This window comes from Plectropomus leopardus, chromosome 19 (genome assembly GCF_026936395.1).
Source record: "Plectropomus leopardus strain MGB_pleo_1.0 chromosome 19, ASM2693639v1, whole genome shotgun sequence".
In the NCBI taxonomy this organism is placed as follows: domain Eukaryota; kingdom Metazoa; phylum Chordata; class Actinopteri; order Perciformes; family Serranidae; genus Plectropomus; species Plectropomus leopardus.
In genome coordinates this window covers 14,216,354-14,239,569 of record NC_142194.1, presented here as the reverse complement: position 1 = coordinate 14,239,569, position 23,216 = coordinate 14,216,354, and the positions used below count along the sequence as shown (strand labels likewise).

Here is a 23,216-nt window from a genome sequence, read left to right as displayed (position 1 = left end):
GAGGTATAGTGATGTCAACAGTACAGAAGTAGGAATAAAAACTGAAATAATTAACCAAGGTTTTTCAAAGTGACAATTAATAAGACATTAAAACCACTTAAAAAAATAATTGAATTAAATCAAATAATAATTAAGACCATAATAACAGACCAAAAAACAAGAGAATTGAGTTAAAACCAATTAAAGAAGTGAGCGGTGAAGATAAAGTAATAACCAAGACCAGCAAGCCAGACAATTGACAGGTGCAGCTAATGATGACTTCTCAATGGATTTCAGATTTCAGATAAATTTCCAATATAGAAATAAAATCATGATAGTTGTACCTCAGTTGGTGCATGCCATCTCAGTCTGAGTTGTCTTAAGTCAGTCTATTTTGTGTCATTTCGGCTAAATCAAATATGTTTAATATTACAAAAATTTGAAGTCTTGACTTATGCAAATGCTGAAGTTCTCCCATTAAAATAGCACAGCTAACCAACAGAGGCTGGTAGCGAATTGGGGCGACAAAATATTAAGTTTTTAAGCAGATAAAGTTGATCTTTTTGGATTATATTGATACTAAAATGACAAGAATATTATCAACATGTTACGCCTCTTATCGTTTCTAGAGTAACTTAGTGTTTTTGTGGGCATGTAAGAAATTGTTGAGGTGTCATATTTCTTAAAGGAAGTTTGGCACAATGTTTTCCACCAGAAGCAGGATAAGAAATATTATCAAACGTAATCTAGTTGTAGTCTTGCACAAAGTGAACCTGCAAGATCTCATGTCTTTGCAAAATCTTATAGTGTAAATGATGGTAGCACTGGAGCACACATGATTCATCAATTTTCGTGGAGACTTGCGGTTGTTTTACTTATGTATGAGCTAAAATACATAAAACTTCTACCTTTAATTCCCAGGGTGTCCCGGTGCAGTAGAAGTGAAACTGGGCAAGAACCGCACAGAGGCAGACATGCGGCGCTACATTGATGAGCGCGACCGTCTGGAGAGAGAGAGGGAGGAGGTGAGGAGCAGTCTGTCAAACCTAAAGAAAGAGAGGAGGGAAACCAAAGAGGAGCTCAGTGCCTGCCAAGGTATGTCTGCACTTCCTGTGACACATTATTGAAGACTGTATCTGATGTGTGTGACTCACAGCTGTCTCTTCCTCAGATACAAAGCAGCAGGCTTCATTAGAAGCCCGTTTGAAGCAGAAGGACGAGGCGTGTCGAGAGGCAGAGCGCCGCAGGGTCGAGGTGGAGCTACGGTTGATGGAAGTGAAGGAAAGTCTGAAGAAGGTGGAGGCAGGACCTTTCACACTGGGGACCACACTGGACAGCAGCCTCCAGGACACACCCACGGTGAGTGTACACGTCATCCGGGTGAACACAGGAAATTGATTTATGTGAAATATTTGACATCCAAGTCAGAGCTGCTGGTTGCTTCACTCCCTAACTACATCTTTAATATTTCACCCTCAGGCTAAAGCAACAACCCACCCTGCTACCCAGATGACATCATCATCATCATCACCATCACCATCCCAACCCTGCAACAGCAACGTCAGTGCAGAGCCAGGCTCCCCAGTCAACTCTGCCTCTGCACTAAAGAACAGACCTGCCTCCATCATGGCCACCAAAGGCAAAGTCCTGCAGAAAGCCATGGTGAGACCATTTACTGAAGTACTGTACTTAAGTACAAGTTCAGTGTACTGGTACTTTATTTGAATATTTCAATTTTATGCAACTTTGTACTTCTACTCCACTACATCTCAGAGGTGGATATTGTACATTTTACTACTCCACTACTCTTTGTTGCTGTAAATGCTATCAACATCTTACAGAATATGATGCATAGCTTATGACTGAACTACCCAACAGTATAAAAAGGAGTTAAAAAGAACACAACCATGAACATCTGCGGCAGTAAAATGCAGCATACACATAAATGCAGCAGATATATTAAAGGGAAACATCTAAATTTATCGGCCTGGATCCTAAATTTAACATGTTTTTGTGTCAAAGTGACAAATGGAGACAACAGTTTTGCTGTTTGGTCCATTATTAAATGAAACAAGCTGCAAAGTAAGCATTACGGACAACTGAAAACCATCCACTTACGTCCAAAAGAATGTATATTATATATCTGTATATCTATATTTTTGTATTAACAGGAGTGGGAGAAGAAATCCACCACCTAGAAGAAAACATGAATTCCCTTTGACCTCCTAAATTCATGAGTTTCTCTTGGTCCGGTCGGCTGTCCACAACTTGTCTTGCTTCAGCAAGGAACTGCCAAGTTACCAGACCAGACGGTTAAATCAACATCCTCCCTTCTCTCTCTGGACGCTTCATCTTCCTCACCTCCCTGCCAAGACTATAAAGAGCCAATCAGAGAGATGCACGAGCAGTCTTCTCAAACACCACTGGATAATCTCAGTTTCAATGACTTTTTACCTTGTCGCCATTTGCTAGAGGGAGGACATTGAAGTAGCAGCATTTTGGCCAGTCTAACAATTGTTCTAGATAGCGATGCACAAATGGGACATTTGAAAACAGCCAAACATTTAAAACCACTGAGACAGAAAGACACCCCTCTAACTAAAATTGGCCATTTTTGTACACTCTAGATTGTAGCTTGGTTCATATATGCTGGTAGCCAAGATGTAAATATATTTACACCATTATTCAGCCTCATGTGGCTTGTATTGCTAGCTAAAAATGCACTTTTTATTCAAATAAAAATGTACTGACGACAATACTGGCTTGAAATTTGTTTGTTTTGCCCCTAAATGTTACACCAGCCAGTCAAGCTTGTCTGTTGAAAATGGACCGAAGCTTCACTATGGTAACAATGCTTTTTGCGAAGGATGCTGGATCAACTTTTAGTTGATCATTAAAATTACACGTCACTTCAGTATACCCTTTTAAAGCTTCTTAGCTGTTGTAAAAGTGGAATAATTCTCATTTCTTAAAAGACACTACTGACTAAAGCTGGATTGACAAATCATGCATTATGGAAGTTTTTTCCTCTTTCCACCAGAAGGGATATTAGTATAGGGTAAGTTAAAGTATAAAAGCTGCCTTAGTTTTCTCTATTTTTTAGTACTATGTATGTATGTATGTTTGTATGTAATATAACTAATAATAAAATCACAATAATGAAATACATATATACAAATATTTATACAATAATTTTGTTCATTTGTTCGAAGAAAAAAAATCTTTAACATTGAAGAACATGTAAGGAAGGGCATATTTTAAAAACTGTAAATATAGTATATTATATTAATACATAAAAATAGAGCACTTGGTGTGAAGCATTGTTTTTGGCACAAATTGGATGTTTCTCTAAGTTTGAAGGAGATAACGAGGTTATGGTGATAATAAAATGACACAAGTATACACTATAATATATAAAAGTTTACATCTTTGAATAAACAAGAAAACCACATTGAGACAATTGCAAAACAGTGAGCGCAGTAACAAACAGTAGAAATACACACAGTTTGAAGGCACTTATTGAAGTTTAAGTTCATGTTTAAATACTAAAACAGTAACCTTAATGTTTCCCTTTTACTCCACTGTGGACCGGCAGACGTCCTTGTTCTCTTAAGTGTCCATAAGCGACTTGGTTTTGTGTAAAGTATGTGTGTTTATGTGTGTATCAGGCAGTGTGTCTCCTACGGTGTAGTTTGTAGAGATGCAGGAGCTCCTGGTGACTCTTCTTCTGCCTGCTCTTCTTCCTGAGACCCGCAGGCCTCGGGAGATCTCCTCTGGATGAAGACCTGCTGCTTCCTACAGACAGAAAAGTCACATGCACATGCAAATTATGCTTTTACTGCAAAGACTTTTGACTGATAAACACTTGAGAGCAAAGGTTCTATAGAAAGGAGTAAGGATAGTAACATTTTTCATGGCAGGAAAGTGGAGGCAAATAAAGAAAACAAGGAAAGAAGACTCATTATTGCCACTGACTTGTTTCACAGTGTGGTCCTTCATAGCCTCGGCACTGACAGCGGAAGCTCCCTCCAGACAGGATGCAGGTCCCGTCATTCATACACGGGTTGGGCTTGCACAGGTTTACCGGCTTTTTAACCTCTAAGAAATGTTATCAGAAATCAGCTTGATACCATACCATTAAGTTCGCAAACTCATATTTTGTACAGGTCCCTTTCTTAATCAACCCCTTCTTCCTATCGATAGAGTAGAGCTTTCAGTCTTCCTGTATAATACTATACTATACATAAGGAGATGATAGTGGACTTTGAGGAAGAAGCAGGGAAGGAACTGCACTCCCTTAAAATGAGCCAGTACTCTCTGGAGAGGGACGACAGCTTCAAGTACCTTTGTGTCCTCATGACAGAGGGCCTGACCTGGGCGCTGCACACTGACTCAGTGATGAGAACGGCAATGCTGTTTCACCTCAGATGCTTGAGGATCTTCTTGGTATCCCCTCAAATACTGAGGAATTTCTACTCCTACACCATCGAGAGTGTCAGGGAACCTCACTGCCTGTTACAGAAAAGCACTCAACTGCATCGTAAGGCTCTGCAAAGAGTCGTTTGTTTAGCTGCACATAAAATGGGGAGTGCTCTACCCTGCCTAAAGATTATTTACACTAGATGCAGCGAGAATAAGGCCAGGATTATAATTAAAGAAAACCACCACCTGGATGACAGCCTTTTCTCCCTGTAGAGGTTGGGAAGAAAATACCAGTTACGCCTAGGCAGCACTGAGGTTCCGGAAAAGCTTCTACCATAGCCCTTTTTTCATATTTAATACGCTGTATACACAATGTTATGTATTGCTAAATTCATTGCCACCATTAGCTTGTGGTTGTTACAGGTTCTGTCCACTAGAAGGCATTCCAACATTACCGATCAGCGTTTTAATTTGGAAATTTGATAGCTTTCTTTCTTAGTAATAATTAAAGGCACGAAAGACATGACAGCTTATATAAACTTTTTCAATCCCACATTTTCTCTTTTCAGTGGTCAGGAGTGGTTATCTCTGTGGGTGCATTACTTTCTGCCATTTTTGGTATTGTAATGTTAGAGGTTTGCTCACTGAACGTGAGACTGTGATTCAGAAAACTTAAAAACTGGATATGGTAAATTCAGAGCGCTACCGGAATAAACCTGTAGGTTATTCAGAGCACCACGCTCCCGGAGCAGCAGAGCATACTTCAGACAGCAAGGAAGGCAAGAGGAGCGAGATTCGCTAATGTAGCTGACACATTTGTAAAAAACAGGACAAGCTGTCCTGAGAGGGTTTGGTAACAAGAATTTCTGTAGTCTCACCTGAACACAGCATCTGCACCAGAACATCCTCAAAGTACTTGAGATCTTCGTAAGACGGCACCGCGATCATGTGTTCCTCTGAACCAGCAATCTGCTGCAGCCTCTCTCTCTGTACATCTCCAATGCCGATCACAAACAGCGAAACTCCGTTATCTTTAATCTTTTGAGCTGGAACAACAGCGTCATCACTGCCTGAACCGTCTGTCACCACTACCACGGCCTTGTTGACTCCAGGCCGTGCACCTTTGGCCACCGTGAGGACGTTGGAGTGAACGTGAAGCAAAGCTGCGCCAGTTGAAGCCATTCCGCCCATGTAGTTGGCATCACCAACAGCCTTGAGGATGGCAGAACCAGTCTCGTGGGTGTCCAGGTTGAAGACGGTGGTGGCTCTCCGACCGTAGGCCACGAGGGCCACTTGAGCCACGTCACGGTTGATGTCAAACTGGACGGTGAGGCTGCGCACAAAGTCACGGAGGGTGCTAAAATTATCAGGACTGACACCACCTGAGGCGTCCAGGGCGAACACCAGGTCCACTGCTTGGCCCAAACAACCTGAAAAACAAAAAAGACAAAAAATTATGTCGTTAAAATTTACAGACAGTGATCACTAGTGGAAACATACAAAACAGGATTTAGAAGTGCTATTTCAAGACCCTAGAGATATATTTTTTTCTGCAAATTCCAGAGGGTTTATTAAACTTCATGTTATAGAAGGGAGATCTGAAGGATTTGGAGATGTTTTGTTACATATTTAATGCATTTCTTAGATGACTGAGCATGTCTCCCTTTAAGAATTAATTACTACAAAATAACACTGTTATTCACATGGTAATTTGGATATTTTATTAGGTATTAACTAGTCAGTCTATCAGTCAGTACCTTGAGTATCCACACTGCAGATCTTAGCCTTCAGTTCAGGGATCTTAGCACTGAACTCAGGTGGCGTGTAGGTGATAGTCCTCTGAGGATTCCCTGTGATATTATTCAGTTGTCCCCTTAAGTAGTCTGGTCCCACCCCTATGAGGAAGATCTCTCTGTCTCGTGCGTATTTAGAGGGCTCTACCACCTCGTCCACAGCAGGAGTGGCAGTGAGCAGCACCACCACACGGGGCAGGTCATCTGTGACATCCGCAAACACTGGCGCACTCACAAAGCCGTGACGTGTGACATAGCGAAGCGCCTGGCCTGTCAGGGTTTCGCCGCCTATTGGCTCAAGTGCCTCAACGGCCTTAAGCAGACCTCTCAGATCCCCTTTGAAGTTGTCCACTGGGGCCTCGACCTTGGTGTCTCCACCAAACACAGCCAGGCCGACTCTACTGGGGCTGTTGGACCCGATCACAGTGCGCAGGAAGCGTTTTAGGAAGGACTTGAGGTGGAGGAAGCCCTCCAAGGTGAGCGTGGCAGAGCCCTCCATCAGGAACAGCAGGTCCACGGAGCAGTCCAGTGATAATGCAGGAGCTGAGTAGGGACGGAGAGTCAGGTTAGAGATAGTATGCAACCAGCTGGAGGACACTAATATTTAAGTAAGTACAGACCACAGTGTGGGTCTCCTCCATAGCCAGGTGGACATTTGCAGTGGTAACCCTCTGGACCTTCTGATACACATGTTCCACCATTCAGACAGGGCTGAGAGTCGCAGGGATCTACAGCGTAGTAGAGAAAGACAATAGCAGGAAGTAGGCTTTATAAATGTATATGAACAGGCGTAAACACAGAGTTTGGGAATTATGGAATAAAAGAAACAACATTACATATTAAAAATACAAAGTATGAGTAACTGTATTCTGTTACAGTTTAAACTGATGGTATTCTGTATATACTTACTGTAAAAATAGATTACTTGAAGGGATTGCTTTGTTTTGTTTGATCTAAAATTCATATGAGGCATATTGGTACATTTTCAATTAACTGTTTTTTTCAAAAACAAATGCAACAATTTGTGTGTGTGCAGAGCACCTGCCACAAAAACAAATGAGCTCAGCAAGACAATTTTGAAGTATTCCAAAAGTAATCTGAAGTATTAGCAATACAATACTTTAGTTCAATAATCTAAAGGAATACATTACAGGTTACATTTTAGGGCATATATTCAGCAAGTGGCAGTGGAATACATATTAAAAGTTAGTCTGTCAACACTGCATGTACACTACATCTCAAAGAGAGAAAGAAAGAGAGGACAAGAGTTGTTACCTGGACAGATAGTCCGATGGCAGACTGTCTGGTGTCTCTTGTACATCTTGTTGTACCTGCAACACACACATTTGAATGATTTGGACTAACACAAAATTAAATTGTTGTGTGAGGTTGAAAATGAATAAAAAATGTAGTATTTTGTGAGAAATAATTTTCTTTCTATCCACTATCGTATAAACGAAATTTCCATTTTCAAATTGGCTCTGTGTTGGTCCTCCCATGATGTAAATAAACACTAAGCTTTACAACAAAGAGAGGCATTATACATATTCTGACCATTTCTTTATTTTGCAAACATGTACGTCGGATCATGCTATCTATCATTTATGTGAATCTTAATTTAAATGGATATTACATAGATCCATTTTACTGTATTTAACAAACAGCATTCCTACTTTGTGCTGTGACTAAAAAAATCAGTTTTTGTGAAAATAATTTGCTTGGCAGTTTAGTGGATTCATGAGAAATGTGGAAGATCAAATGGAAACGTGATGGTTCTTCAGCAGTGAGCTCTACTTGGCTTTGGCCATTTCACTGTGGTGAGGCTGCAGTGTGCTGTGAAATTAAATTAGCCCCCTTTAATTTGCCCTGGGAGGCTGTGGCAGAACTGCACTTGTTTTTTATTAACACCCTCGGACTGACACAGCACATTAACACATCGGAGTTGCCCTGTTGATTGACCCCAGTCTTGTGGTGCATTGAGCAATGAAAAACAAGTGTAGAGAATGAGAATTTCCTCCCCTGGATATTGACACATTTTACGCGGTTAATGCTCATACTCATTAAAAAAAAAAAAAAAAAAAGTCCATTATACGATCTGGATTCATATCAAGTAATTATCTAGAATTTTGAGTCTGAGTACAGGTTTTTCTCTTGTAAAAGTGCATAAAAAGACAACAAGAATCCTTTTTTCATGCGTTCATGTCCACTTGCCTGTAGTATGGACAGAGAGACGTGTGTGGTGAATACCCCTTGGAGCCTTTCCAACACATGTAATTCCCCTGCAGCTCTTTCACTGTCTCCAGTGTTTTCCTCTCGCAGGGAAACGACTCCATCTGACAGCCTGGGGAACGGTACAGGAGGTTTGGGTAGGGATGTGTGTGAAATGGGGATGTGATGATGGAATTGAAAAAAAAAGAAACACAAAAAAGTAAAGAAGAGAGGGAAAGGGCGGACATAATTGCCATAAAAGTGAAAAAGTCTTGCACCTGCAGGTGTGGCATTGCAGACAGAAGAGGTGGTCAGTGTGGTGTAAAGGCCGTTGACAGCATCGAGGAAATGCTCTGCGAAGAAGACGTGGCTCTCCATTGGCTCACTGGCCAAAGCATGTAGCTCCTCCCACCTGAAAAACAAAAAACTTTTCTAGAGACTGAAAAGAAGTCGTTTAATATATTATCATTGTTCAACCAGAAACATACTTGGGGTAGCGGATGCCCACAGCAAACACAACCACGCCGGTCTCTCTGAGCTGCTCCGCCGCCTGCACCACGTTGCCCTGAGACTTCCCATCTGATAAGAGGATGACAATCCGCACTGCGGCAGAGGAGTTACGGCCGCCTGGGAAACCCTTCCTCAGCACGTACTTGAGAGCCAGGCCTGTCTGGGTGCTGCCTCCCCTGGGGGTTCAGATATTTTTTTAATGATACCATTGAACGAAAACAAAACAGAACAATTAGAGAATTTGTACTGCACTACAGAAGCCAGCAGAGTTAATACTAGCCTGCATGTCACTGCCAAAGTAAACCACAGACCAATTTTGATTGAATTCCTGTTTTAGTTCTTGGACTGCGAATGCATCTGTAATTGTCTGAAGTTTCATCACCCAAGGGCTCAAAAACCCATTTAAAAACGATGACACTTTTTTTCAAAAAGACATAAATGTCAGTTTGTGCAGGAGCCATTTTTCAATCTCGCCACCTGCCAAAAAGAAACACGTGAGGTTGTTAGGAGACTCAGCAGCTGAAACCTAATCAGCGATGTACAGGTAGTGAGGCATTTAGATGCCATTATATCAGATTTCCCATTCTGATTGATACTTTTTTTCCAGCTGTGAAAACAATGCTATGTCTTCTTAGAGCACTGAACCTACAAAATAATACCATGAAACTTTCAAAGGCCTTCAAGCATGATTAAAATACCTCAGCTCCCTTGACCAGATTCATTGTTAACAACACAAGGTAATGGTTTCTGGTTTCTGCTAAAGAAATTCCATCCACACAAGCGTGATTTTATAAAAAATTTCCATCCAAATGAAACTGCGAAACCACAATTGGAAGCGCTGTCAAGAGTGTACCAAACCAACAAGCGGAGCGTTCAATTACTTAGCAGTGACCTCCACAGCGCATTATGATTCCTGACGCCTCACAAAGGAGATAATGCAGCACACTCTGTGCATCAACATAGCTTTTTGATCATCTTCACCTTAAACGGGGTTTTATAAAAGGTCTGTTTTCACTGACCTAAAACCCAGTTTGTGAGTGAATGAACAGCCAAAACGCACAGAAAAAGCCACATTAAAAAAAAAAGAAAAAAGGAAAAAATACATGAACAAGTGGACGATACCTAAATCCTTGAAAAAGCAACTTTAACTATTTCAAAAGAATGAATTGAGCCACTGAAAAAAATCTAATTATTTTGGAGTCTGTAACATTTTGTGTCTAGCATACTTTACATTTTACTGTTTACTGCAGTGTTGTCATAAGTAATCATGCACATTATCCATGTTTCTAGTCATATTTTTGGTCAGGAGTGGGGAGAAATAATGCAAAGTAGGAGTTTTAAAGCACAAAATAGTATTTTTTGTGATGTAAATTATACAACATTTAACAAAAATAGTGGAGTGCCAGTTATGCATGAATAAACATACACTGACATGGCACTCCAACACTTGAACTCTCAAAGGTATTAGTTTGATGTGAGGTGAGGCGACAGCTAATAAGTTTAAAACGTGGGTAGCCATTTCAAACCAGATGGTGTGCCAAACTGTGAACACCACAGACACACACAAAAAGACACACAGACACACACACTTGGCCAAATTATCTTTCTCGGCTTATGCACTTATCTAATATCCAGTGACCACCTGTGGTGTGCCCCTCTAATCTGAAATTAATTTGTTTTCCTCTCCAGGGAGCATTTATATTACCTCTGAATGTGTGTATATTTGTGTGTTTTGTTCTCAGCACAAGTTTGAACAAAATCTGCTCCATTTGATCCAGATAACTTGTCAAACATAAATCAACCCTCACCTTTATTAACTCCCTATTTTGCCATTATTGCCAGCTCTTTCATTAATGTTATAAACCTGAAACCACACTAGAGAATTTTGAGGAGTGCATGCCAAAAAAAGTTGAAAGCATGAAGATTCTCAAGAAACTTGTTAGTATAATTTAGCACATATTTATGTATTTGTAAGGAAACTGCTGTGATTTCTGCCCATGTTGAAACTAATTCCTACTCATCTCTCATAGGAAAATGAGCAATTGTCCCAATGACTTCCAGGTTTTCAAAAATGCTATTTAAAAAAGGGAAGCACTATATATATATATATATATATATATATATATATAGATAGATAGATAGATAGATAGGTAGATAGATACATTTATAAAAATAAATTTAATCGCCTTCTTGAATAAATGGGACTTGCTCAGGTGTCACCAACATAGAATAAAAATTCGCAACCTATCCGTGCGCTGGTATATCATCTTCTCAGTCATTATTTTTTCAGTCATTTACCTTTAGCAGTATAAAAAAAAAAGCTGCCGCCCTTCCACGTACTCCAAATCACACTATGATATAGTCTTTTGCATCCTAAAGCATTATCTGTCTCAATGTGAGATGAGAGGAGAAACACACCTGTAAGAAATCTTCTTCAAGTGCTTCTTCAGCTCTTGTTTGGTGGTGTATGAGTCCAGGGCGAACTCCAGCCGAGGAGTGGAACCAAACTGAATCAAGCCGACTCGCACCTGCACCAGGGTGGGATTACATGGATGACGATTGACATGAGAGAAAGAGAGAGCTAGAGAGGGGAAAGAGGGAGAAGAACAGAAAGAAAACTAACCTTGTCTGGTCCGATGTCGAGTGCCTGACAGAGTTTGATGGCGTAGTGTTTGCACCTCTCAAAGCTGCCCTTCCCCACGCTGTAAGAACCATCCATGAGGAAAAGGATATCCATGGCTGCTGAGCACATCATCACTTCCCATGAAAACACACACACACACACACACACACACACACACACACACACACACACACACAGTTAAACACACTGGAAAAGTAGATAAAATACATCAAAACTAATTAATTGTCTTCACTGCATTTCTGGCAAACAGCTCCATTTCTTTGTTCTAGTTGGACATTATGGGATTATCCTGGTTAGCGATAAAATGGGATGGAGTTGATGAAAATAATACCCTGACGTAATAAGAGAAAAACAGTTTAGCGTGCCGGCGAGCTCATTTTCCTTTCCCAGGAACACACTCACAAAACCATCACCGAGCATGTTTGTGCTCACTGGTGGCATAAATAATCTGCAGTGTTGCTGTCATGTCAGAATGTGCAGCTGATCATGAAGAGGGCCATTAGAGACAGTGAGTGTGCCGTCTGTCTGCGTCTGGGAAAGTCACCTCCAAACACTTCTCTCTGTGACACAGACATCAGGCTAATGAGACCACCCACCGCCTCAAAGGATTCTTCCAGTCTTCTACTCATTCTATCTCACAGTTTTATTAGCTATTCACTGCAACTTCATTATTCTTCAAACTTTTTTATAACCTCGTCTACGTCAGTCCCTGCACATTCTGTCACTTCAGCTTATACACACCATGCCATTATTTGTGGATTTTTGAAAGGGCCCACCAGGCTGAGGCCCAGGGGCCCGAAGTGTTAGCGCCCCCTCAGGCCTTATCCTACAAAGGATCCACAACGAGACACAAAATAACTACAAAAAGGGACCAAACAACCACAAGGTGAAAAAAATACTACAATTAATTACCAAAAAGAAACAAAATGATGTCAAATAGACACCAAATTATCTCATAAAGACAAAATGACTACAATATGACCTCAGAGACACAAAATGTATACAGAGACATACAAGATGACTACAAAAATGACAAACTATCCAGTCAAATAGACACAAAATGACTACAAACGGAAAGATAGCTACAAAGAGACACAATATTTCCTCAAAATGACTACAAAAAGAGGATAAATAACCACAAAATTACCAAAGAGACACAACATGATGTCAAATAGACACCACATGGATACAAAATCACTACAATATGACCTCAGAGAGACACAAAATAACTACAAAAGGACAAAAACTTGTGAGATAGTGGGGCCTTTTGCGTTTCTGTGCCCATATATGTGCCATCATGGTTTAGTTCAAGCGGAGCACCGAAGTCATGCTTGCATCATTTAATTACTAACATACAATTACATGCATGCAGGTGTATGTCACGGTTCCATCCAGTAACCACAACCTCTTTGTTTTGTGTCGTTTTTTGGGTAAGTTACTTACTTTCGCCTGCTGAATTGATCTTGATGATGTTTTCATGGCTGGTTTGGATCTCCTGCACTGAGGCGCTCTGCTGGACTAGGAGGGACAAACAACATAGAGGTCAGTCACATTGTCCACACATACTGTATGTGCATACATGGCTCCAACATAATGGTATTAAGATACAGTAGTTAGGCCACCAAAACCATCATTTTGAAACAAAACCTTATACAACATACATAGGTGCTGTATTGGTTTTTTTTTCAAGAATAACACAAAAAACATACTTTATTATGAAAAAAATGTTCACAAATGTGTCTAGGCTACCTTAACTCTTAAACAACATTTTTCCCATTAAAGTTTTTTTTTCCTGAAGCGAGGGTGGAAAAGGACAAAGGGTGTTGTATGCTTTACAGACTGTTAAGCCCCTTCAGGCAAATTTGTAATTCTTGACGATGGGCTTGAAAAATTAATAAAATTGACACCTGAGGTTAAGGACCGCCTCAAGATAAATCTGAGGGGTGAATGATGATTAACAGGAGGGGAAGTTAAAAAGAAGGGAAAAAACTCATGTAAGAAACACAAATTTATGCACATATTTAAAAAGTCTTTTTTCTTGTTTGTGCTTTATTTTCTAATAAATCACAACTATGAAATTAGGATAAAAAATTAAGCAAGAAAAATAGTCACACTGCTCTGTAAACCTCAGCTGTTTTCCATTTTATCTAAGTCTGTTCAGAGGCTTTAAAAAACATCATTAGAGCCTTCAGAAGGAAAATTAAATAATAAATGAGATGTTGTCCATAAAGCCAATACAGTTCACTGACTCCCACTTGACCCTTTCTGCAATGGACAATTAAGTATTCAAAGCTAATGTGAGTGGACAAGTGAAGAAAACCATTCTTTCCCACTATTCACTGAAAGGATGTCGCTCTATTCAGGCACACGTACAGCCCTGAGAGGAGCGAGGGGCATGTGATTTCCTGCTCAGAATACCCATGTGAACACGCCTTGTTGCCCCTGGTAACCCCAACGGGTCAAAGAGGCATTTGTCCGGCGCGGAGACGCAGCGCTTGAATGGTTTTACATGTATCTCCACATTAAACAGCTTGCACTCTCTGAATAGCACAGTCATTCTCTCCAATCACAACACGGAACAAAATTGTCAGTTTGTTCCTGTTGCTGTGATGCTTCAGGCTGTTCGCCTCGTGCTGATTTAGTGTCTGCTAAATAGGCGAAGGTGAAGAAGGACGGTCACATCAAAGAAAGGTTTCAAGTACAAAAGTTCAACAGAAATAAGAGGATGTCTATGTCGGAGAATTTAGTGCTAACGCTGACTTTATCCTCCTACTCTACTCATCTTTCTGTCACTGAAGCTGTGAAGTAGGGTTAAGGGAGGAAGAAATATGACTGACAATAATATGGGCTGACAGTAATGTGTAAATGAAACCCATTTTGCCAATGACAAAAATTGCAGTGATCACATTAAAAGATTAATTCTGAAAAAGTAGTGGACTAGTCGGTTTGGTGTCTTTCAAGTGTCCGTCTCCGAGGCTGAAAAATGAAGCCAAAGCGAAGTGCCGAAAACTGCAGTTTATTGGTTTATTGAATGGCCACTTCAGGCTGGCTCCAAAACAGAGCAAATCCCCATAGACCTCCATGTTGAAATGCCCAACATTACAAAAGAAATAGACATGTTTACAGTATAGACTTTATAATTAATAGATGTAGCTACTGTGTCGTCATCTACTGGCCTCAAATTTGGCATTTCAGTCATCCCCATCTCAGTTTTTTTGAACCAGAAGCGACCATATTTGGGGAGCTGTGGAGGAACAAGGGATGGATCTAATTGGAAACCGAGGACACTTTCAGCAGATATCCTGTCATTTAAGCAGCACCATCCTCAAATTTGCATAACTTTAGGCCTTAATAAAATGTAAATGGATGAGTTATAAAAATAATTCACCCCTTGTACAGTTGTCATCTATGTTAAAATTAGCTACATAGAGCAAAACCGTTTTTGTACCAGGCTGTACCATGTCGGTATTGTGTAAGTAACCCAATTTCTTTCCGTTCTCACTTTGTCACCGTTCCCAAACACCATTGTGGCCTTTTCCCTCTCTATTAAGTGTAACTGCTCTTTTTTTTACGCTTTTGTACAAATGCCCATTAAATCCAAGTCTTTACATAAAGTTTTCCATCATCAATACACTAGAGGAAAGAAGCCAACTGCATGAGGTCAGGGTACATTTAAGAGTTAAATCAACCCCAAACATAAATTGAAGTACCACCTGCAAGTCGGAGGCCTCCGTTCCCACCTTGTCTCAATCCTGACCCTTTCATCTGTCCCTAATACCAACGTCAGCCAAAGCTCTCCTGACAGCTGATGGTGAAAGTTTTGGGTCTTGGCAAGCTGCTTTCTGATGGTCAGCGGGGCCCCACTGCTCTGAACAAAAAGCCTGTCTGTTCAGCCAAGTGCCTCTTGTAAAATGACTACGTATCTTTATTTCTGTAAATTAAAACAGCGGGAAAATCAGGAGCAAGATAATAAGCATGATTCTTCGGGCTGAGGAGTCAGTTCCTAGTTGACATTAATCCCACCATAGCCTGGGAGATATTAGGAATATTACCTGGAAATCACAGTTAAAAGTAGAATCGGCTTCCTTTCTTGGAATTTTAACTTGACAGACTGGATTACAAGGATATTTAGCTGGTGAAGCACTGCAACATGTTATCCATCTTGTCAGCAACGGGTGGAAAGAGGGGCGTCTTGACAAGGTGAAACAGTCTTGTTTGCTCAAGTTCAAAGTCTTAAAATGGTCAGTAATAAATACTTCAGATGGTGCTGAAGCTGTCATTTTTGAAAACAAGTCTTAGATTATATTGCCCCATGACTCCCGCCTCTCCCCTCAGGCAAATACCTGTACTCTCAGGTCTGAGAGAAAAAAACTGACGATATGCTATAAAAGTGATGCAAAATTTGACTAACCTGGAAACAAGCAAGTATTTTAAGTACAGGAGGAAATCACTTTGAAGAGCAGATGACGGGAATTCTTCAGCATTGGAGACTTGATAGGTTTAAGACGAAAAATAGCTTGTAAAAAAGTCTTAGGTTGACCAGAGGCGAAACGGTGAAGCATCACACATTTTCCACCTTAAAATGCACAAATTTATACCTCAAATATGCTCGCAAATGCCCACACACTGAACATTTTAATCACCGTATTTGTGAAAAAAAATTACTCCGACTTCAGTCTTTCTCTCTACAAATACTTATACCCATCAGTATATGATATATATTAATATTCATCTGCCTTTGAGTCAAACAGTTACCTTGAAATGGCTCATTTTAAAGCCCTGAAATTAGGCTTTGCTAACTGACTGCTAGCTGTTGCATCATATTTGCTGTACAAAAGAGCGGTAAACTATCAATCTTCTCATCTAACTCTTGACAATAAAGTGAACAAGCTTAGTGAAGTGAAAAGGCTGTATAGTATCACATTAGTTGTATGCACCAAATGATTTTTAAGTGACCCTCCAAAACTGTAAACTCTGAATACCAGAGAGATACAGGAGGGCACTCCTCAACAGAAACTAAATGCAAAACAGTTATAAAACAAACCAACCGACCTTGAAGAAGCAGCAGCGTTAGGAGGAGGGAGAGATGGATATCAGGGTGCATGTCGAGAGACCTGGAATGATAAACAAGGGAACACATTTGTTCAAAGAAGCAACAAAATACACCAAAGAGCAGAGGAGAGATTGTGTGAGAGCTTAGTGAGAAAAAATGTGAGTGTGTGCAGCAGTGATTCCCAACCTTATGTAACCTTAAAATAAACATGAATGAACACATGCTTGTAACACCTTATCAGAGGTCATGGTGTTAGTGCGGACATAAGAGCAAGTTTTCATTCATATATTATTTATTTTAAGTTTTTTTACAGGCTTGAATGGGTAAAATTTTACAATATTTCACAAGCAAGCAAAAATTCTGAAAGTATTTTTTTCTTTCTCCCCCCTTTAATGATCCTGTGACCCAACAAATGTATATTGGTACCCATTGGGAGTCCTGATCCCCAGTTTGGGAGCTACTAGTGTATGTATTGGAAATATGTGCAGGAGCCAAGAAGTTTGAAACACTACTTTTTTCCATTTTGGATGCTTGTTTTTGGATTATTTCTACAGGAAGACTTGTGAGCCAGTTCAGAAGAATGACAAAATAAGGTTTGTAACTCTGGAGGTGTTGTGCAGCGGGGAGAGTTAAAATGACAGAGGGAGGTGAAGTGAGGTCAGTGTAGTAGTAACCCGCCTGGAGCACCCTGCGTGCTCCCTCACCATGTTTTCACAGCTACGTGAGGCTCGAGCCCTGACCTTTCAAAGAGGACTGAAAGAGGAGATACTCAGTGACTGACGGCTACCACAGAGGAACACCAGGATGCTTGTGTTTTCTAATGAAACTGCACCAGGTGTTATATGTGGTAAAAGTTCTGCACATCAGAATGATTTAGTTAGAATTCCCCACAGACCAATCAAATAGTGGGGAGAAATATGTCAATTTGTTCAATAGCAAGAATCACAAAATTTGACCACAATATACACACATTGCAAGACAATGTACAAAAGGTGTATCAAAACAAAGATGTGCACATGGATTCACAACATGTGGGCCATTCTGGTTTTTGTCTGGGTCAGAAAAATAAGCAATATTAAGTTTTCATCTCCTTTTGATGCATGTGAGGTGAGGAGCCCTAGAAGGAAGCACGATTTTTAGAGGAATGTGTCAGACCATGTGTACGTGATGAGGGCTGTGTAAGTGTGCGAGTATGTCCATCACAGTGTTCACCTGGGAAGTAGGTTACCAGTGTGAAAGACTGTGATTGCAAGAACAAGCATAGATTTTGGGGCGGGAAGCAGGGGGCATGTTCTCCTCGATAATCAAAACATATGCATTTGTTTTTCCCAATGAAAACATGAACAGGGGATTTTTTTTAAATGAAGACATTTAAACTATACATTGGTGCATAAAAATGCACCTGAATGGAGGACATCAAGTGTTTGACACTCAAATGCCCCTTTTACACTGCCTATTTAGGGTGGGAATGTAATCGCTGTTATGACCCCTCGCCGTTCAGTATTAAAGGTACGATTGTGGAATGAGGGGACAGAGTTGTCTCACCTTTCACACGGCAAGGGAGGTAGTAACAGCATCAAAATGGTGTCTGTGTAAATGGGACAGGACCATGGGCTGAACGGGTGTGATGTTTGGAAGACGTGTTATGTGTGCGACCCTCCGCAGGAGATTTAAAAAGTAACTAGCAGCAGTTAGTGCCTGACTCAAAGAGAAAGAACAGATGAGGTCAGCTGTTATATAACAGAGAAGATAGATGTATGTTACATGTCACTAGAGGTTTAGTTAAATGTAATAAATGTAACGCCTCTTTTACTTCCTCGATGCCAGCATGCTGTCTAAAATCAAACATTGGAGTGGCATGATGGCACTGTTGTTTAGTTCTGTGTAAAAATGCCAAAGCCGGTGTAAAGAAGGGACTTGGTAGAGGCCCCAAAGCGCAATCTCTTTGTAAAAAGGGCTCAAATTTGCAGAGGACCCCCAAAACTTCTTTTAAATATGCGCCCCCTCCCCCCCCCCATGTTGAAATGAAACCTACGCCCTTGATTGCAAGGTTATATGACAAATTATACAGATGCCACCCTTGAGCAAAAATCTGTTAAAATTCACAAGTGGTTTTCCACATTATTAACAATTTGACATAATAAAGCTAATGTCTTTTTCCCAACAATATATGGTTGTTGTAAGACACACCTAAGTGTTAAGAAGGCAAGAAAGACAAAACTATTTCTGTTAGACTAGAATGCAGTGATTAAACCGCAAAATACAGAAAGTGAGAAGAAAATAATTCAAATAATTTATTTAGACACAGAGTTACTAGTTTATTTGGCACACAATCCTATTTCTGTCAGAAAGGTGTTCCTTCAACTTTATGGTCTTTTTGGTGATTGTGATGATGTTTTAAATATTCTGTTACCCTCTCGTATGTGAGTAAGGGTGGACAGAAAAATGTGAAAACATCTACCAGGCCAACACATTTGGTAAGTATGACCTCAAAAAAATAAAAAGTTCTCACAGTGAAAACAAACTATTAAAACTAAAACCAACTGTATAAGCATCACAAAGAAAGGACTTAATTAAATTCCATTCAATCACACAGGTGTGTAACTGCTAATTGAGTGAACATCTAAATCAAAGATTAGCAAACTGCTTTATTGTGTGTGTTCACTGCTGGGTACACACAAGAGGGCCTGCAGATAAGGTTTGATTAACTCTGGCTGCTGATAAGCTTGGCCATAATATCCTCTGTGTGTGTGTATGTTGGGGTGGACTAAAGAGGACGGACGTGCCAGAGAAACCCTTCCTCCAGGTAAAGCTGTGTGTACTCCTGAGACAGAGATAGAATTGTGTGCAGGACGGAGCTCTCTTTAAGAGGAGTCTGTGTGTCTGCGATACAGATCTGCAGAGCTGACATGCGGTGGCTGTCTGAGAAGCCGCCGACTGATAAACATCACCAGGGTCTATTGATGCTCTATTTGTGCACTCGCTGGTACGTCGTGAGGACAAGAGATTTCATTACAGCCAGGGGACACACACACACAAACACACATGCTTGTAGGAGGAAGCAGCCATGCATGCCTACATATAAAACGCACACGTGCACTGCACACACCTGTCTCGAAATTGGCTCCCTCTTCACAAGCATTCTTCTGAATCCTTCTACCCCTAAACTTTTTGTCTTCCTCCCATTCTGACACTCAGTGTACAACTTTATGCTTTGTTTGGCAGAAAGTTAAACTAAAAGTCCTATCTTACTGTCAAGATTCAAAATGTGTCACTAAAACAATTCAAAATCAGTTATCAGCAATAAATGTCAAAGCAGGGTCATTTTGTGAGTTACAGTTTCAGTCATTTCTGCCTTGAGACGGTTAACCCAACACTTTGGGCTAGTCCTTATCTACAGTGATGAAAATTAAAACTAGAATGGCTAACTGCATCAATCCTAAAAATTAAACCACCTTTAAAATAAGGCTGGCCTAAGCTATCGATGTGCCGTCTGCTCTGATTTGGTTGGTAGCTTGGAAAGTGCCTCCGCTCTGCAGTCTATAATTAGAAAGGAGTGCTCGTTTTCGGACTAACTTCATACAAAATCCACAGATCTCCTAGCCTGTACTTGGAGGTGTGAAACATCCTTGAAATTATTTCAGGGTGAGTCACCTGCAACAGCCACTTTTAAATAACATAAGAACAAATGTGGAAACTTTTTTCCCCACAATGTGACAATTGGCTGATTAAAAGCCACAACTTACTGTAAATCAAAATGTCTGTGTGTGCATTTGAGCACGGGACTGTGCTGCACAAGCAAACTGGAACCACACGATGTAAAGTCCTAATCTTCACAAGGAAACAGAACTAAAATCCCAACATAATGTACTAAAACTTTGCTTTAACTTTGAGTGGCAGCTCCTCAATTCATCAATAATTTGTCTTCAACATTACAACACTCTAAATTAAAAGTTTGTAGATATTCAAGACAAAGCCATGCAGACTCATACACACAGACATTCTCTTAAAGGGATAGTTTGGATATTTTGAAGTGGGGTTGTATGTGGCACTTATCCAGAGTCAGCGTATTACATTCAGTAGATGTCGGTCAGCATTGCCCCCTGAGGGCAAGAAGCAGGCTGGATTTGGACAGAGAAGCTAAGCAATGTGCTACTATGGATGAGGGTCAGCAACAAAATGTACTTCAGCCACCTAAAAAAAAGTCCGCCCTACAAAAATCAATATAAGTGTACACTATTTTTAGAGTAATTTCACCACTTTACCTTTTCAGCCCATTTACAGCTTCAGTTTTCCATATATGCTATGTCACAACCACCAGGATCCTGAGACAAAAATAGTAATTTTAGCTTGTTGAACACTAGAGCTGCTGGTCGGGCGCTGCTTTGATCAGTTAGTTTGTGTTATTGTGCCAAAATCACACAATAACACAAACAAAATAACAGTTTCAGACAGTGGAAAACAAGTGGCTCCTTTATTCAGCACTGTTTAAATCACATTTTTTCTCTGGCTTTGAAGAGAGGAACATCACAGCTTCGTTTTTTTCTATTGGAAATTGCTGTCCGTCACAAAGGTAAAGCAGTGAAAATACAGTCAATACAGTGTACACTAAAACTATTAGTATCTTTCAGTGAGACAATTTTTAAGTGGCTAAAATCAATGTTGTTGTTGTCTCCTCCACAGAAGTACATTGCTTGGCTTCCATGTCGCACTCCAGCTTGCTTTTCCAAACTCGGGGACTGACATCTACTATATGTAATATACCGTCTATGGATATGTACCTCACAGAGCCCCAATTCAAAAAATTTGAACTATCCCTTTAGGATGTCACAAAAATCTAATCAGTTCAAACATGTTTATTTTCCCCCTTGCAGCTTAACTTCTAGTCTGTTATCTGCCAACATCTGGTCACTCTTAAATGTGTCAAGGGTCGAGGCAGGCTTAAGATGGGGCCAGAGGTTGTGACCCTGACATGCAACAGTAGAAGAGGTTTGCTCAAGAAGCCAAACAAAGTGATGCCTGTCAGCCTACTTAAGTACTAAGTAGGTAGATGGAGGTCAAGAAAAGCTTTGTGCTGCTTTTAGAGGCTTTGTTTTGCTTTTAGACACTGTTGTTTATGTAGTTGGCTGCACTTTTTCTCTAGAGTAGCCTGTAATAACCTCTCACACATACTGCTGATCCTACATATAAATGCATGGCAATAAAGTGACCTCTTCTTGCAATGCATCACACCACTTACTTCATCACTTTTTTCAACGTAGAAAAGTATGACAATACATCGATAACAATACAATATTGTAGATTTGTCATCTCTTTTAATAAGAGAAATGGTTTAGATTCCCAAAATAAAAGCCCAGTCCATCCAAAACTGACTCTCTGCGCTACTTCTGGTTCTGCCCTGAAGTACACGCTCTCATGCTCGTTATTTTCACTTACCATGCGCTGTGCAGTGCTCAAAACCTTCACTATTTTGTCTTTCAGACAGCCGTCCTCACAGCCTCCCCACACCTATGCGTGTCCGCACTGGTCTGGTCCACCGGGGCTCTCTGCTCCAGACAGGAGGGAAGCAGCGACCCCACCTACTCGCCATGCCCACCTCTGATGTACCTGCACCGGTTGCGTATAATTTGTCCTCCTCTTATCCTGCAGTATGGAGACAGGGGGGTGACAAACACGACGCACTGTTAACGGTCGCCATTGGTTTCCCTGTAGGAATTTTCAAATTCAGGGACAAGAGAATATGTTTTTACAACATTTTAAATTGAACTTTATATTGTAGGCTATGTGTATTTACATTAACTTATCATTCATGTCGTGATAGAGGAAGTATTTAGCTTCTTTGCTAAAGTAGCCTATTGTTCACAGTGGAAAAATACTGTTTCAAGTACATTTAAATTTTCACTTATAAACCCCATTAAGTATGATTTAGGGAGATATATTGGTAAAAAATGAGTAGAACTGTGTTTTTCTGTAGTTTATAGGCACCTAAAACTGAGAATCGTCGTGTTTTTGTTACCTTTTAAAGGAGCCGTTAACTTCGATGAGTAGGTCCTCTTCATGTTGTTACTACAGGAGCTCAAAATGGACAAACCAAACTGCAGCTAGACTAAATATAACCATTACCGCACCAGCGACCGTAGCTCTTAGTCATTTTTTGTTTTTTGAGAGGGGCATAACACTTTAAACGGTTTTATATTGCAAAAAACCCAAATCATATTATTTATCCCAGCCAGAAACTTTCAAACTGATATTTTCACAATTTCAGCTGTCTTTAAAAGCATCGTTTTCAGGAGGATTTGCATTTTGCTTAAAAAATTAACAGGGCACCCAGTAGACAAAGGCTTTGCTGCAGTGGCTGTGGTTTCACTTCCAGCTTGTAGCCATTTGCTGTATATCATCGCCTATCTTTGCCCCTTTCATGCTTACACACTGTCCTGTAAAAAAAAAGGCCAAAGCCAAAACATAATCTTTCAATGCTTATAAGTGTTAAAGTCAAACTGTCAAATAAATGCTGTAAAGTACAAAGTGCAATATTTCCCTCTGAAATGTAGTGGAGTAGAAGTAAAAAGTGGCACAAGAACATAATATTCAAATACAAGTATCTCAA

General features: G+C 40.3%; 2 protein-coding genes across 3 annotated transcripts in view; one reads left to right on the top strand and one right to left on the bottom strand.

Moving 5' to 3' along the window:
- afap1l2 (actin filament associated protein 1 like 2) overlaps nt 1-2,735 on the top strand; it is a 52,836-nt gene extending 50,101 nt beyond the window's left edge. For both annotated transcript variants that reach the window (XM_042507638.2, XM_042507639.2), the window contains 4 exons: nt 901-1,074; nt 1,151-1,338; nt 1,459-1,641; nt 2,151-2,735. In XM_042507638.2, the coding sequence (XP_042363572.2) occupies nt 901-1,074; nt 1,151-1,338; nt 1,459-1,641; nt 2,151-2,177 (572 nt within the window). In that variant the 3' untranslated portion in view covers nt 2,178-2,735. The remainder of the gene's footprint in view (nt 1-900; nt 1,075-1,150; nt 1,339-1,458; nt 1,642-2,150) is intronic.
- A 651-nt stretch (nt 2,736-3,386) lies between these two features.
- vwa2 (von Willebrand factor A domain containing 2) lies at nt 3,387-22,791 on the bottom strand. Its single transcript, XM_042508119.2, has 15 exons — nt 22,626-22,791; nt 22,046-22,252; nt 16,609-16,670; nt 13,000-13,074; nt 11,536-11,669; nt 11,331-11,440; nt 8,891-9,088; nt 8,681-8,814; nt 8,406-8,535; nt 7,470-7,525; nt 6,815-6,922; nt 6,159-6,737; nt 5,280-5,831; nt 3,955-4,077; nt 3,387-3,774 (listed from the first exon to the last, which is right to left on the bottom strand). The coding sequence occupies exons 3-15, from the start codon at nt 16,658-16,660 to the stop codon at nt 3,644-3,646; spliced, it is 2,382 nt and encodes a 793-aa protein (XP_042364053.2). The 5' UTR covers nt 16,661-16,670; nt 22,046-22,252; nt 22,626-22,791; the 3' UTR covers nt 3,387-3,643.
- Between the last annotated feature and the right edge of the window lie 425 nt (nt 22,792-23,216).